Source organism: Eschrichtius robustus, chromosome 14 (assembly GCF_028021215.1).
Source record: "Eschrichtius robustus isolate mEscRob2 chromosome 14, mEscRob2.pri, whole genome shotgun sequence".
Classification (NCBI taxonomy): domain Eukaryota; kingdom Metazoa; phylum Chordata; class Mammalia; order Artiodactyla; family Eschrichtiidae; genus Eschrichtius; species Eschrichtius robustus.
Window position 1 is genome coordinate 97,824,183 of NC_090837.1, and position 15,847 is coordinate 97,840,029.

The 15,847-nt window shown below is 54.5% G+C and overlaps 1 protein-coding gene across 1 annotated transcript in view; it reads right to left on the minus strand.

Moving 5' to 3' along the window:
- Positions 1–419: 419 nt before the first annotated feature.
- MBP (myelin basic protein) overlaps positions 420–15,847 on the minus strand; it is a 116,040-nt gene continuing 100,612 nt past the window's right edge. Inside the window, exons 6-10 of the mRNA XM_068563093.1 lie at positions 11,136–11,243; positions 9,821–9,856; positions 9,385–9,417; positions 6,053–6,172; positions 420–575 (exon numbers count right to left, since the gene is read on the minus strand). Of these exons, the coding sequence (XP_068419194.1) occupies positions 531–575; positions 6,053–6,172; positions 9,385–9,417; positions 9,821–9,856; positions 11,136–11,243 (342 nt within the window). The 3' untranslated portion in view covers positions 420–530. The remainder of the gene's footprint in view (positions 576–6,052; positions 6,173–9,384; positions 9,418–9,820; positions 9,857–11,135; positions 11,244–15,847) is intronic.

Consider the following 15,847-nt stretch of genomic DNA (forward strand, 5'->3'; position numbering starts at 1 on the left):
GGCCCGACTCTGCCCCCGCGCGCCCTCTCCGCCCGCGCCGATCCGGCTCATCCGGGTGTGTGAGCCGCGGCCACCACGCGGGACAGTCCCCGCTGCCCGCCCGCCTGTCACGTACCAAAGCGCCCGCCGCCAAGCCGCTCCGCGCCCAGCCGATCGGTTAGAAGGGGAAGGGCTTCGGGGGGCGAGCAGCGGAGGCCGGGAAAGAAACCAAAGGAAGCTCGGAGCCGCATGGTCTGCGCGCCCCGCGCGGTGGTCCCCAGGGCCGCGCCCCGGGCCATCGCGGGACGGGGGGCGGCGACGGGGTAGGGTCGCCGGCCCCGGCGCTCGGGGGACGTCACGGATCTCCAAGGGCGAGGGGACAGCGGGGCGGCCGGCCAGAAGCCGGCGGGCCGCGCGCGGGGCCTGCTGTGCGCTGTCGCCAGGGTTAGGGGGCAGTGGCTACGCTAGGGATCTAAGGCTCGCGGTTAACTTCCGGGCAGTTGTGTTAAGAGGCTGGGGACGGACGGGATTCCGGGACACGGGGCAGGGCTTCAGCGTCTCGCCATTGGGGACCCCGAACGGCCGTCTCGTCCTCCCTGAGAAAAGGAAACAGAGGGTTAGGAGGGCCGGCGCCGCCCGGCCGCCCCGCTTCCTTGCGGTCACCGGGTCGCCAGCCACGGGGCCTCTTTCCTCTGGGTCTGTTTCTGGAGATGATGTCGCACGGGGCAAGTCCTTGACCCCATGTCTCCAGCATCCTTTAGCCCGTCGGACCTCCGAGTGCCACAGGGCAAATAGGACGCAGAGAGTTGGGGTCTCGTCTGAGAACGTTGCATTTTCTGGGCGTGAAAATCTCAGCTGATATATTCCCAGGTTTCGAAGGAGCTCGTTTCCTCGGCTGAGATCCCGGGGACCGAGGGAAGCGGCCCGTGAACGACGACAGGGACAAGCCCCTCTGTGGGAGCTGAGGTGCTGCCGTGACGGGCACACGCTTGCTTGGGCCGCCAGGGAGGGGCCGCTGCTCAGCTGGTCTCCCCAGGGACAGTCCCCTCCCATGAGCCCTCTTCTGCGTCACCGAGAAACCCAGCCTCCCGGAGGGGCCGGCCACTAACTCCGACCTCAGGGTCTTAAAACATGTGAATTGACATGTTTTCTGGACAAATACAATTTGCAATAAAAAAAAAAAAACAAGAGTTGGCAGTCGTGGAGGTGGAGACGGCTGGGCGGGGACATCCGCGTCCAGGGAGCGTGGCCGGGCATCGGCTCTGAGAAGGTGGCACTTGTCACCCCAGATGTCACTTAGGTTAACTCGGAAAAGGGCGCTTTTTTTTTTTTTTTTGCCTTTGAATTTTCATTCAAATTTTAGTCTCTTTGGATTTCCCTTTTCTCTTAGGTTATGGATGAAAAATTGATCTCTCAAAGATTCCCTTGAGACGGTGAGCCCCCAGAGAGCAAGACAGACATGAAATACCCTGTTGACCAGATGACAGACGGGCACCGATTGACCTGACCTCGTCCACGCCTCCGTCCCTCACGTTACCAGAAATAAGGTGACGGAAGCACGAGGGCCCCAGATCCTTATAATTAACGCAGTCAGCCAGAGAGATGGTAGTTCTGATTTCTTGGGGTTTTGCTTTTTCCAGAAACATCCCTATGTTGCTGAACAACTCACCGGAGGAATTTTATTTTCACAAGCGAGAAGGTTTGTGGAATTCTAGCCTCTGAAGGTATGAGGAATCACCCAGAGACGCTCCCTCCCAGGGAAGGGGCTTTGTCACCTCTGCCTCAGGGCCACCCTCCTCAGCAGGGACTCGGGTCCGGTCCCGTGTGAGCCCGGCTCAGCTTTGCGTGCTCGGTCCTCAGAGCCGCTGCCAGAGAAGCCCTGATCCAGTCTGCCCTGGCCCACCTTGCCCTGAATTTCCCGCAGATGAACCTGTTAGGGCTCCCTCGAAAGTGTGAATTATTCCTGCGCAGGAGCAGAACCACGGCCCCATCTGACAAAGTACACCTGTGCTGAGACGGATTCAGTTCCCCACACCCTTGGCCAGACAGTTCACGGGGGACGCCACTGAATGTCCCCAGGGCTCCTTGTGAAATGAAAAATGGCAAATTTGGGGGTTTTATTTTCTATCATTGTGCCTACAATTTATTGAGCGTCTCCCGCGAGCTAAATCCGTGACATCTGCTTCCTCTTGTGAACGAGCAAGCCAGCCTGGAGGAAGGCGGCGTTAGCATCCCCCTTGCCTGGTCGAAGGAGCCGAAGCTCAGAGAGGTTGCGTGATTTCCCCAAAGTCAGCCAGCCAAAGGGGTTAGAACCCCTGACGAGGAAGGAAATCGTCCTAACTGCAGACGTCTGGGTTCAGCCCTGGGACATTCTTGTTCAGAAGTCTGGGGGGACCCAGAAATGGTCTGGGCATTGCAGGCAACCTCCCGGCCAGGCTTGGGTCACTGGTGGAAACCCTGCAGTTCCGGGTTTAGACCCAGAGCTCCTCCGGGGTCTGCATCCTCGCCGTCTCGCTGCTACATTTCAGAATCGAGACACGTAGATCGTGATGGTCTCTGTTGCTTGGACGTTTGGGGTAGAATTTATTTCCTTATCAGATTTGCCTCAGAATTGACATTTTGAAGAGTGGGTCCTGCCTATGGTTTTTTTGTTTGTTTGTTTTTGTGTTTGTGTTTTTTGGCTGCGTTGGGTCTTCACTGCTCCGCGGGCTTTCTCTAGTTGCGGTGAGCGGGGGCTACTCTTCGTTGTGGTGCGCGGGCTTCTCGTTGCGGTGGCGTCTCTTGTTGCGGAGCACGGGCTCTAGGCGTGAGGGCTTCAGTAGTTGTGGCTCGTGGGCTCTAGAGCACGGGCTTAGCAGTTGTGGCGCACGGGCTTAGTTGCTCCATGGCATGTGGAATCTTCCCGGACCGGGAAATCGAATCCGTGTCCCCTGCATTGGCAGGCGGATTCTTAACCGCTGCGCCACCAGGGAAGTCCCTGCATTTTATCTGACATTAACCAACTTAGCCATGGTTTACTCACCACTCACTTCACGTATTTAAGGTTTTTCTTGAGGAGACTAAGGCTCCTCAAAGCTGAGTCCTGCTTCACATCACCCACAAGTGTCCAGCATCTTCCAGAATCTGGGTCATGGGGTCCATCCGTGCCGTGTGTATATCCCGACCACCAGATACACCACACATGGGACTCGATACTGAATTAAAGATTAGGTGACCAATCAATGAGTCTTTGGGTTCCTGACCAAATCTTTCCGCCATAAGTTGTAGAATCTCGACGTTTTAATGAACCAAGTCGGAAGCCCACTTCTGCAGGTCAGAGGTCAGAGGTGATTCAGGCTGAGGAGCCGTTGTGCTTTGCTGGTGGTGACTGAGCCCTTGAGACGGGGCACACGGGGCTGTCATATCTCCTGGTGACACGACCACGCCACGTACCACGGGACCTTCTCATGTTAAATCACGTTGTGACCTGCTGTGACCCCAGCAGGTGTTCCCCAGGAGACGCTCCCACTCTCATCCGAGCCCACGAACACCTGGGACAGGAGTCCGAGGAAACTCCCGCCTCCCCCAGGTGGCCGCCGGACTGAGGACACGCGGGGAGGAAGCCGCCACAGGGGGTGAGAATCGGGCTGCGTTTGCCTGCGATGCTGCCACCGTGATGCTCGAGGACGCAGGACGGTCCCAGTCCGGGGACCGAGCATCTGGCTCCCCTCCTGCGGCCGGATCACGGCCTTCCTTTACCCGCAGCGAGCATCCGGGCGGTGCTGAGCGCATCGTGGGTGTCATGTGCTTACAACGCCGCGCCTGTCATAACAGATGGGCTCTGCCTTTTCCTCACTGGCGTCCGTCTTCCGTATGACGTTTCTTCCAGCTGGAAGAGGAGTTGACTGGACCCTCTTAGCGGTCAGGGCTTTGGTCGTAGTTGGATGTCGGCAGGGAAGTGATGGCCTGTTTGGATGAAGAGTCAGCGGACGTGGCGGCTGGGCTGTTACTCTGACGAGAAAACACGGGACCCGAACACGGTGACTTTTGTCCCTGCCCAGCTGCCCTGTGAACACGGTTCTGTGCCAGGGATGGCAAGTGGCCTCCTGGAGCCTCAAATCTGCGTGGACACGGCCCCAGCGGCACGGTAGGCTCGCCGTGGCTCCACGGGGTCATCCCACCTCCCGACCCCCTTCCAGCTCTAAGCCTGAAAAGCTGACACGTGGCTGGAACCTGGGCTCAGCCGTCAAAGCCCTGGATGGGCAGCCGCGGACGTGCACACGGTCTTCCTTGCTCTCCGGTCCAGGAAGTGCAAAATCCGGTCCCGTTTTTGCTAGTTTCTGCCAGATGGTCTTTCAACGTTAGAACATAAGTCACACCGTGTCACTAGATCCCGGGGACCTCCCCATTCGGGGCCAAGGTCAGACCGCTCAGGAGGGTCCTGGGACCCTCTGTGTGGGAAGCCCCTTACCCCTCCACCGGTCACTCGGTGCCGCTGCCGCGGCCGCCTCCCTCCTCCGGGACCCGGCCAGGCCTCCCCGTGCTCCGTCAGCGGTCCCCGGGAGCCCTGTCCCCGTGCCAGGCCAGCCCCTCCGCCCCTTCGTGTCCCTGCGCCCGCCACCCGCCCCGCCGGGCCGTGTCTGGCGCCCCGCCTGGAATCCCGGTGGCCTGGAGGACACAGAGGGGCACATTCGCGCTCAGCGCCCATCCTGCCTCCCCCCCCCCAAGCAGGCACCGTGCGTTTTCTGTCGCCCGCCCGTCAGGACGACACGGCTCCTTCACGAGGCAGCGGCCTGCGCGGTAAGGCTTCGCCCGCACGTGACACCGCACGGAGCGGGCGCTCAGCAAAGCCGGGGGCAGAACCCGCGGGACCACAGGGCTGCCGCCCGAGGGCCCCCGGCGCCCCCCCGGAGCAAGCCCGTCACTGTGTCAGTCCCGAGGCCTCCGCCACCGCCGTGAAGCCCCTTCCCGTGGCTCTCGGGGCCCCAAGCCTCAGGCGGTGGCGGCACGTTTCCAAGGATGCGCCCCGTGCCCCAGGGTCTGTGACCTTCCTGCGAGGAGCTGTCAGCGGGCCCGGGACGCTTCTGCGACCGGCAGAGAGCGAGCGATCGGGGGCCACACGCGCCCCTCCTGCCACCTGGAAGTCGCCTCGGGCTTAGTCATGGCCTGGGAGGGGCAGAAGCGGGTCGCTCCGAACGGCGGCCCGAGGAGGGGACCCCGCGGAGCCTGGGGTGCAGGGGCGGAGCCCGGGGTGCAGGGGCGGAGCCCGCTGCCCTCAGCCCGTCTCTCGAGGCCCTTCCGGCTCCGGGCTGCCCGGCTTCCTCACGGGTGAGCTTGGCCTCAGTCAGAAGGCAGCCCTGGACGTGGGCGCCCCGACCTCCCCCGGGAGGGAGCTGCGGCCTCCTGTCTCCGAGGGGGAGGCTCTGAGAGGCCTGGGGGGAAGGGCCACTGCCGGCCCCCCTCCGAGTCCAGAAACTTCCCCTCCCTCTTCCGTGCGGCTCCGGCCCGGGGTGATGGCGCCCCGTCCCGTCAGAGCCCCTCCTGAGATGTCGGGCGCTCCGAGCGAGACCGTCTTGTCACCAGCGGGGCGGCCGGGCAGAGGGCGTTGTACCCGCCCCACCGTCACAGCGGCTCCGGCCACGCGTCCGTCACCCCGTCGTCCGGAGCACAAGCCGAGCCTCAGGGAGCCCGGGGGCCCAGGTCACTCACTGACGGACGGGGACCTGGGTCCGTGTTAACCGCTGGGACGGGTGCCCGTGGTCCCCGGGGCCTCTCGCCCATCCAGCCGTCGTCCCCTCGTGTCCCCTTGGCTGCTGCCGGCTCCCTCAGGGACGGAGGTGCTGCTGTCTGGCCAGGACGCCGCCTGACCCTCCAGGCCCCGTGCCTCCCGGGCCCGGCTGTAACCACGGCGACCCCGTCGTCCGCAAGCTCCCCGAGGGGCCCCGGCCTGGCCCTGGAGAAGCGCCTGCCCGGGCAGGGATGGCACGTGGGGCGCTGACTGTGGAGAAGCGGCGCGGGGATGGGCCAGAGGCCGGCAGTCCCAGCCCTGTCCCCGAACCCGCCCCGCGCCGCCCGCCTTGAGAAGGTACCTTACCAGCTTGAAGATTCTGGAAAGCGTGCCCTGGGCGTCGTGCCCCTTGAGGCCCTTGTGAGCCGATTTGTAGTCGGAAGCTCTGCCCCCGTAACCGAATCCCGGCTTCGGGCCCTCGGCTCCCTGCAAGAGAGGACCGCCGCTCTCAGTCCGTCCGTCCGGCCTGGGCGGCACAGACCCTTCCTGCCTGCTTCCCTGGAGGCGTCGGCAGCCTTCAGACTTTGTGAAATTTGGGGGCTCCTACCTTTCTAACGTGCAAAGGCAAAATTCCCAATTCTCCAGCCTGGAGGAGCCTCTCCAGGACGACCAGGACCAGCTCCCCTGGCCGCGGCCTGGGTGCCCTGAGTGTGGATGGTGAACTGGGACCAGGGTCCTTCCCGGGGCTCTGGGCTGGGAGCCGGTCACCGTAGAGGGGAGAGGGCGGGTCCCGGCTGGGAAGCCCTGTCCCCCAGGCCGTGCACCTGGGCACAACCCCAGAGCCAGCCACCTGGACGGGTCTCAGCAACCCCACGCCCTGGCTGTGTGACCTTGGGCAAGTGTCGGAACCTCTCTGAGCTTCGGTTTTCTCTTCTATAAAATGGGGATAATGGATGCTCTGCTCTGAGAATGGAGCCTGCGGCTCTGAACTTTCGAGCTTGCTGTTGTTATAGGAAGGGGGCTTCCCCCGGCAGCCCCCAGCCCGGTCTCCAGCTGCCCTGGGAGCCCCTCTCACTTCAGGGAAGATGGAGAAAGTTGTCTTCGTGACACGTAGCGATGACAAGTGATTACTGAAAGGCAAGGATATGTGTGTCTCTAGGACCAGTCTGCATTCTAATGCGCTTTAGCTTCAAAGGGAAACTTCCACTGTGAACACAAGAAAGGAGTGGGGGAAACTGTGGTGCTCAGACACAAGGAATGTTAGCCTTTGGGGGTAACGGGTGTCTAGCCTGGGGTGCGACATTCCTCGGGGGGCGAACCACACATCGTGTCTGCGTCATGGATCTTATGCAACGGACAGGCTCTGAGGTCTCACTTCACGTTTCGCCAACAAGAAGTAGGAAGCTCTCTGGCCTCTCCTGAGAATCCTATACACGAAATAAAACCGTCTCCTGATCCAGACACCAGAACCCTTTGCCTCAGGCTGCAGCGCTTTCCAGTTTCATGAGAGTGCCTTAGGGCTGGAAGGAGCTTGGGAAACCATGGGATCTCTCCCTCTGGTTTAGGCTCCAGAAGCTTCCAGATTCCTCCAGTCCACCGCTCTCATGTCTGGACTGAAGCTGGACCAGGGCCATCTGTCCAGGCACACTCCCTGCCCTGCACCCCCAAGCTACTTCTCTTCAGCCCAGGTTTGGGAACAGACATTGGCCACTCAGCTACTTTCACGTGAAGGTTTGGTGTCAAGGGTTATCAAGTGTGCAAGGGACAGGGGCAGTGAAGATCCAAGACCACATGCGAGAGGAGCCCAGAACTGCCCTTGAATCCCAGAGGTTTCCATGGACACGCTCGCTCCATCGTGGTCCAGGGTCGGGGGATGGTTAAAGAGGACTGAGCCAAAGGACAGACACAAGAGTTGTAGAGATCCACGCTTTCCCATGCAAGTGCTAAATCATTCTCTTACTCTGTTGTTTTCTCCAAAAATAAAGAGCTTCTGAGAATTAAATTCAAGGATTGGTTTTCAGATTAATAATCTGCTTAAATTTTCTCCTTTCAAACTCTTGGTCACTTATATCTTTGGACAACCTAGGATTTACCAAAAAACATGCAACATAGTTTAGAAAAATGGTGGGACTTTCAGGAACTCCAAACGGGAAGACAGTTGTGTGGCTCTAGGAAACCGACAAACCAGCTCACGGAATACGGAGCAGGATTTTACTTTGGAAGAAAAGAGAAAATTGACAGACATTAGTGGGGCCAAAAACAGAGACGTGAGAGGCATGCAAAGGCCGTGCTGTTAGCTGCCGGGCTGAAGTGGCCTTTAAACGACTGGAAGAAACATGGTCTTTTCCCCTCCCATCACTCCACGTTCGCCGATGGCTTCGCCCTGGTTCACACCTAGAAGGTTAGGAGGCAGCTCAAGAGGTTACTAAAATCAGATTTCTGGGTCAAAAATGGATCTCATTCTTCAACATCATCTTTGTCTCCTGCTGGCACAGAAAGTCAATCATTAATTGTCCCTGAGGGCTGGCCCGTGTCGATTCCCTACGTTATCGTCACCTTTCGGCAAATTCATTAGGTCAGGAAAACGCTCACGCGTATTTGTATAAAATGTTCCAGCAAATATCTCAGTTCACACTTCAACGTAATGATGTGTTGGGGCAGTTTATGGAAGCCTTCCCTGCCTTTTCTCTGCGGGTGGCTCCCCCCCTCTTTCCTCCCTCCCTTCCTTCCTTCCTTCCTTCCTTCCTTCCTTCCTTCCTTCCTTCCTTCCTTCCTTCCTTCCTTCCTTCCTTCCTTTCTAAAGTCATTCGTTCATTTCTATGATGCTTATTAATTGGGTATCAAGGATATGTATGCTCTGCCCTAGAGATATATTGTGTCTCCAAGAATATTGGAGGATGTGTTTCTAAGGATACTGTGTCTCCAAAACAGACACAGTTCCTGGCTTATAGGTTAGTGGTTCTCTTTTTATTCTGGAAATTTTATAAAGTAAGAACTCTATCTAATATTTGCTAGTAAGTATGGTCGATAGATTTAGTTAAAATACAGATAGGCATTTAAAGTTGGCTCAGACACCAAATTTTACTAGGAAGTGAACAAATCAGCCATTGAAAATCTTCATGGGTTAAACGAAGATTTTAATCTTCTTTAAAATCTTCTCAGAAACTCCTAAAAAGGTTTTCCTGGATGGCTTGATATCCAAGCTTTAGTTATGACTAAATCAAAACCCAAGCCAAAATCTTTTGGATCACTTAGGTTATAAACTGAATGACTGAATTTAGCATCTTTTTGTCTCGTTAGCAGAATCATTTTTTCTCCACAAAATGTCAACATCTGGCAGGGGAGGGAGCGCTGGCTATTTGGACAGGTCCACACGCGGACTGCAGGGACCCATTTTTCCTCATCTGCCGTTTTGGAAGGAAATCAGGAATTTTCTCATACATGGGGTCGCTCCTTCCCTGGGGAGGAGCCCAGGGGAGTCTCCTAGGAGCCCTTTGGTGCCTGGGCCCTGGGTCATGGAAACAGGAGCGTGAACCCAGCTGGAAGGAAGGACCGGCTGCGGCGGAAGCAGCGGGGGACAAGCTGGGCGGGATGGGAAGGAAGGTGGGCCCAGAGAGCAACTGAAACAGAGCAGAACAGAACAGCTGAGTGGCCGTGAGGAAGGAGAGGCAACGGGTGGACGTGCATTTGTCACCTACCCAGCTAAATCTGCTGAGGGACAGTCCTCGCCCCTGTGTGAGGAAAAGAAAAAGAGGGACATGGTGATCAGTGTGGGAAAAACGTTCTCTCCACCAAACAGGAAACACAGTCAGGACAACACAGTGCTGAGATGGCAAACAGATTTCGGCACACGCGCCCTATCCTGTGGTTGGCCGTGGCCCCCGGGAGCTGCCCAGGGAGGATTTCAGATTGGGGTTGAGAGGGAAGGGAGCTGGGATGGCGAGCGCTGTCTGCGCGGCAGCAGGCGGGAAGGGGTGTCACGCACGTCTCAGCCTGTCCTACGTGGGCTCCACGTGGCAAGACGTTTTGGGATGAAGTCAGGGAGCTCTGAGTCCAGCCCTCTTTTTGATCCGTTTGGGGATTTCAGGGAAGGGCTGTAAAGTGATGATGACTCAACACATTCGCAGGTCTTACCTTTCCTTGTGATGGAGGAGGTGTGCGAGGCGTCACCTGCAAAGACACAGGAGAATGGTGAGCGGGGCTGGCATCCCTCCGTCACAGCAGCCCTGACCCTCCTCGTGAGAGCCTCCTGGTGTCACCATGTCACCTCCTGTTGTCACCTAGCTTGTTGCTAGTTCCCTGCTAGCTCCTGCTTGCTGGGAGGGTCTAGTATCTATTGGTATAAGAAGCCACCCACTCAGTCTCTGCCCGGCGTCCCCGTTCTGTTTTAGTTGAGAGAGGAATATACGATTTGAGAATTTGAAAGTATCCAATGCTACCTAGATCTTCCAGAGCACACAGAAAGTGTTTGAGAGGATGGGAAACACACCAAAGGCTCTGCAGCCACAGAGGCGATTCCTCTTGGCGTGTGCTCCCATGACACACCCCCTGTCGCAGGTGATGGGAGACAGTGAATGTCACCACCATCCTTTCTGGGGTGGGCAGTCAAGGGCCCCTGGTATTCGAGCCTCAGAAGGGACACCCTCAGGCGTGCGACTCCTAAAGCTCCCTAATCAACATGAAAATACCATCTTAGATGTCTGCTGCACAGAAAGTTTATAATTAGAGCCTGTGGTTTTGCTTTTGTTTTTAAGATTTTATTTTTTAGAGCAGTTTTAGGCTTCCAGAAAAATTGCACAGCAATTGCAGGGAGTTCTCACGACCCCTCTGCCCTGAGCCCAGCACCCCAGGCTTTCGTGTGGTCCACTTGTGACAACTGAGCCAATGTCAATACATTAACCAAAGTGTGTGGACTCCGTGTTGTACATTCCGTGGATTTTGACAGATGTGTGAGGTGTCTCCGCCGTCACGGGATCATTCGGAGGAGACTTGCTGCCCCCGAATCCCGGGCACTCCTAGTCTGTTCATCCCTCCTGCCCCCCGCACCCCTGATCTTCTTACCGTCTCCAGAGTTTTGCAAAGCTTGTATTCTTGAACTAAGCATCTCCTACTAGCTTAGTCTCAAAAGGAGTGAGTTCTTTGGTAGAACACAAAGTTTTAACACAAAGTTAAGCTGCAGATGCAGCTCAGACCTTGGGACCCGGTGCTGGCCCTGGGCTCCCGAGGCCAACCTCACCCTGAGGAAGTGGGAGGCGTCACCTGGGGATATACTCAGACCCCCCCCCCCCATCATGGATTACAGCTGTGTCACATGGAGATATACTCAGACCCCTTGCGGATCAGAGCTCAGTGTCACCTGGGGACACACTCGGGCCCGCGTGGACTGGGGCAGGGCCGGGCGCCCCTCACCCCTCTAATCCCCCCCCTCCTACCCGTGGCTGCCACTCACGATGTTCTTGAAGAAGTGCACTACGGGGTTTTCGTCTTGGGGCCGGCCGTGCTGCGCCTTCGGGGGCAGGGAGCCGTAGTGGGTGGCTCTGGCCGCGTGGTGTCCGTCCTGAAAGACAGGGCGCGTGGTCTCAGGGCAGGCCGGACCCTCTGCCGTCCGGGAGGCTGCCTCCCTCTGCTCGTCTGTGGATCCGGACGCTTTTGGAGACCTCATGCTAGGAAGCGGCTGACGTCACAGGAGGCCGCCCGGCGGGTGGGGTCTGGGCGGTGCTGTCCCCACAGGTCCCTCCTCGGCTGACCTCCTGGCCACTGCAGACGCCCCCTCGGCAGCCCTCCCGACGGGAAGGCCAAGCTCCGGAGGGAGCACCGCCAGCCCCCCGGGACGCGGCTCCACCTTCAGAAGCGCCGACAAAGCCTGCGAGCCGGTGGCCCCAGGAGGAGGGGGCCTTGCCCGGAGCCCCGGCAGAGAGGACGGTGCTCGTGCACAGCCCCTGCTACGGGAGTGTGGGAGGTCGTGAGCATGAGGGGGTCGGGAAACGTCTGGAGGGTCAGCGGAATCTCCTGAAAGCCCGTCAGGTAAATGCGCCAAGCCTCGTGCACACCTCCCCCATCACCGGCTCGGTGCTTGTGGTTTGGAAGGACCCTTCCCGTTCAGAAGACACTGTTGGCACCGAAAAGTCTAAATTGGGCTTCTCGGGAATTTAATGCATTTAATGGGCTTAGTTTCACTGGTGATACCTGCACCCCTGACTGGTTGTCACTGGAGTAACAAGTGCATCGTCCCCGGCACTAGTTATAGGTACATTGCACCTGGTATTAATTATAGGTGCATTCTCCTCGGTACTAGGGACAGCTGCATTGTCCTTGGTACTAGTTACAGGTGCATTGTCCCCAGCAGCAGTTATAGGTGCATTGTCCCTGGCACTAGTTATAGGTACATTGTACCTGGTATTAATTATAGGTGCATTCTCCTCGGTACTAGGGACAGGTACATTGTCCTTGGTACTAGTTACAGGTGCATGGTCCCCGGTACTAGTTACAGGTGCATTGTCCCCAGTAGTAATTACAGGTGCATTATCTCTGGTACTAGTTACAGGTGCATTATCTCTGGTACTAGTTACAGGTGCATTGTCCCCAGTACTAGTTACAGGTGCATTGTCCTTGGTATTAGTTACAGGTGCATTGTCCCCAGTAGTAGTTACAGGTGCATTATCTCTGGTACTAGTTACTGTTAATGTCTATGACTGTCCCCAGCTGACGGTCCTCCTACCCCCATCCACCAGGGCTGAAGCCCTGCAGTCACCCTGGCCTCTTTCTCTGCTCTATTTCCCCCACTGACTCGGTTCACAAACCTTGTAGGTTTTTCTTTAAAACATTCCTTGCATTTGTCCTCTCCCCACATTGACATTAAGGCCAAGGCTGGGGTAGCCCTGTTCGGGCCCCTCCCTTTCCAGCCCAGACGGGTTTGCAAAGGATGCTCTCCTCCTCTCCTTCCCCACAGCCGTTCCCTGCGCCTGCTTCACAAACTGAACATCTTTTCTCCAGCCGGGGGGCCCCCGAGACCTGGCACCATACGGCATGGCCAGGTTTTCTCCACTTGCTGAGACCTCGTCTTGGCTCTGAGTAGACCAGCCACCTCAATGTCCTTTGACATCCTCCAGGCCTTCTGCTTCCCTGTGACTTTTCATGCCCTGCTCAGCCTTCGAGCTCGAAGTCCATCCTTCTGTGGGTCCTGACTGGAGCCAAGGCCCCCTCCCACTTCCCTGTGGCTCCCTGCCCCTCCCAGGCTTCCCCCCCGCTGCCCGACACCCACCCTCTCGATGCCCCGGCCGCGCGTTCTGCTGTCTGCAGTGCCCTTCCTGCGGCCTCTGCTGGGCACGGCTTTCTCAGCTCACCTGGGCCGGCTCGGCACGTGATCTGTTTTCCGGGTGGCACGGTCACAGCCTCCCTCTCCTGCGCCGGGCCGGGGACCTCACAGGATTCTGGCTCCCCACAGAGGAAGCCCGGGGGACTGAGTTGTGATGTGGGCACGATGGCGTGGGCAGAAGCGGACGCCATGCGCACTTGAACTTGAAGATGTCACCCTCAAGGGGAAGCGCTGGAGTGTTTCAGGAACTGGTGGCCCGCCCCCCTCCCCCATCCTTCTTACTCTTATTCCCTCTGCTGGGGTTGCCAGAACATAAATAATCTGGTTCTCCTTGTGCTGTGTTGTCTCTCAGCCAGCGCCTTTCTGAGCTCACAGACCAATCAGGTTCGGTCACTGCTGGCCCACCTTACACATTCTTCTCCAATAAAAGAGAGTATAAAATTAAGAATGATAAAAGAAAACAGATGAGCTAGGAAACTGTTTAAATTACTTATTTTAAGAAAAATATCTTTGTGTCTAATGTATCTGCCAAGTGAAGTTTTTTATTAGATACCACCCTAATGGCCAAAAATAATTAAAGCAGCTCAGAACTTAGTACAATTTGCCCTGACTTTGGTTTGTTTTTGTTTTTGTTTTTTGGCCGCGCTGCACGGCATGTGGGATCTTAGTTCTCTGACCAGGGATTGAACCCACGCCCCCTGCAGGGGAAGCGCAGAGTCTGAACCACTGGACCACTGGAGAAGTCCCTTTACTTTTGTTTTTATATACCATTTTTCTGCAGGCTGTGTTGGATTTTGAGTCACAGAAACATCGTGCACTTTGATTCACCCATTCTGTGATTAAACTAGAAAGATTTCTTAAACTTTACAAAAAGGTTTTTAAATAAATGAACGTTCAGTCCTATACGCAGGTCTGATATTATTAAAACTTATTTATGCTGTGACATAGTTAATGAAGTACTGTGTAGATAATAATAACGTTTCACATGTTTATCATGTGTACCAGCTTTGAACGCTAAACGAAAGAGCATATATTTTGGTGATTTTTATAATGAATACATTGGTCGCCAATCTTTTGAGGGAAGAGTAATTTAAATCTTTTAAGGAACACATGAAGTTGGTAAGTTGTGTTCTACCTCTCAGAATCTGGGGTCAGAACGGTTCATGAAAAAGTCAATTAGTGTATTTATGGCGCTTGGCACAGAACTAAGCATGCAACGAGCATTAACTGTTGAGTTAACGCATCGACAGTTTAGATCACTTTTAATACAGAGCCCAACACATGCAATAGATCTTAAGTAAATAGAACAATCATCATGGAATCCTTTTGTAACATATGCATTGAAGAGTGACTGAACTAGGACCCTGACTTGGAATTTTGGCTATAAGTTGTCACAGATAATTTAATGTAGCGTTATAGCTATATTGTTATAGTTGTAATGGTCTGTTGCTGGAAGAACATTTAGTCAATCACATTTCTATATATTAGCAATGAACAGTTAAAAAAACCCAAATTTAAAAAGCACTACCATATATAATAGCATCAGAGAAACAAAATATTAGTTATAAACTTAGCAAAGCGTGTATAGGATCTTTATGCTAAAAACTAGAAAATGCTGGTGGAAGAAAATCGAAGAAGACTTAAGTGGAGAGACGTACTATCTTCATGTGTCAGAAGACCATGAATAGTAAAGATGGCAATTCTTCCCAAACTGATCTACAGATGTAATGCTCTGCCACTCAGAATCCTAGCAGGACTTTGTTTAGATATAGAAAAACTAACCTTGAAACTATATGTAACCAAAATAGCCAAACAACTGTGAAAAAGAAGAATAAAATCAGAGGAACCGCATCACTTGATTTAAAGATTTCCTACGTAGCTATAGGCAGTGTCGTACTGGAGGAGGGGTAGACACGTAGCTCAATGGAACACAGTAGAGTCAAAAAATAGACCCACACAAATAGGACCAGGTGATTTTTGACAAAGGTGCAAAGACAATTCAGTGGAGAAAGCATAGTCTTTTCAACATATGGTATTGGAACCACTGGACGTCCATATCCAAAAACATGAACCTCAATCCAAAGTCACACCCTGTACAAAAATTAACCCCAAATGGATCATGGATCTCTATCTACACTGTAAAAGTATAGCATTGTAGAAGAAAATAGAAGAAAACCTTCATGACATGAGGGTAGCCAATAAGTTTATAGACCTGACACCAAAAGCATGATCCATAAAAGAAACAAAATTGATAAAATGAACCTGATCAATATTTAACACTTTTGTTTTGCAAAAGACACTTTAAGAGAATGAAAAGACAAACTACAGATGGAGAAAATATTTCCAATCATATATATGACAAAAGACTTGAAACCACAAGTCCTTCTTGTAAAGAACTCTCAAAAATCAATGGTAAAAAAACAAACAACCAGGTTAAAAAATTGGACAAAACACTTGACTAAACACTTCACTGCAGAGGATGAGCAGAATGCAAATAAGCACACGAAAAGATGCCCAGCATCATTAGCTCTTAGTAAGATGCAAATCAAAACCATCAGGAGACACCATTACACCCCTATTAGAATGGCTAAAATAAAGGATAGTGACAATACTAAGTGCTGCCTAGGATGCAGTGCAACTGGAACTCTCATGCTTTGCTGGTGGGAATGCAAAATGGTACCCTCACTCTGGAAAACAATTTGACAGTTATTATAAAGCTAACCATGTATCAATACTTACCATATGACCCAGCAATCCCACTTCCTGCTTTGAATGATAAAAGAAAAACTACATAGTTTTGGAAGTGATTTTTGTAATGAATATATTGGTCTCCAGTCTTTTGATGG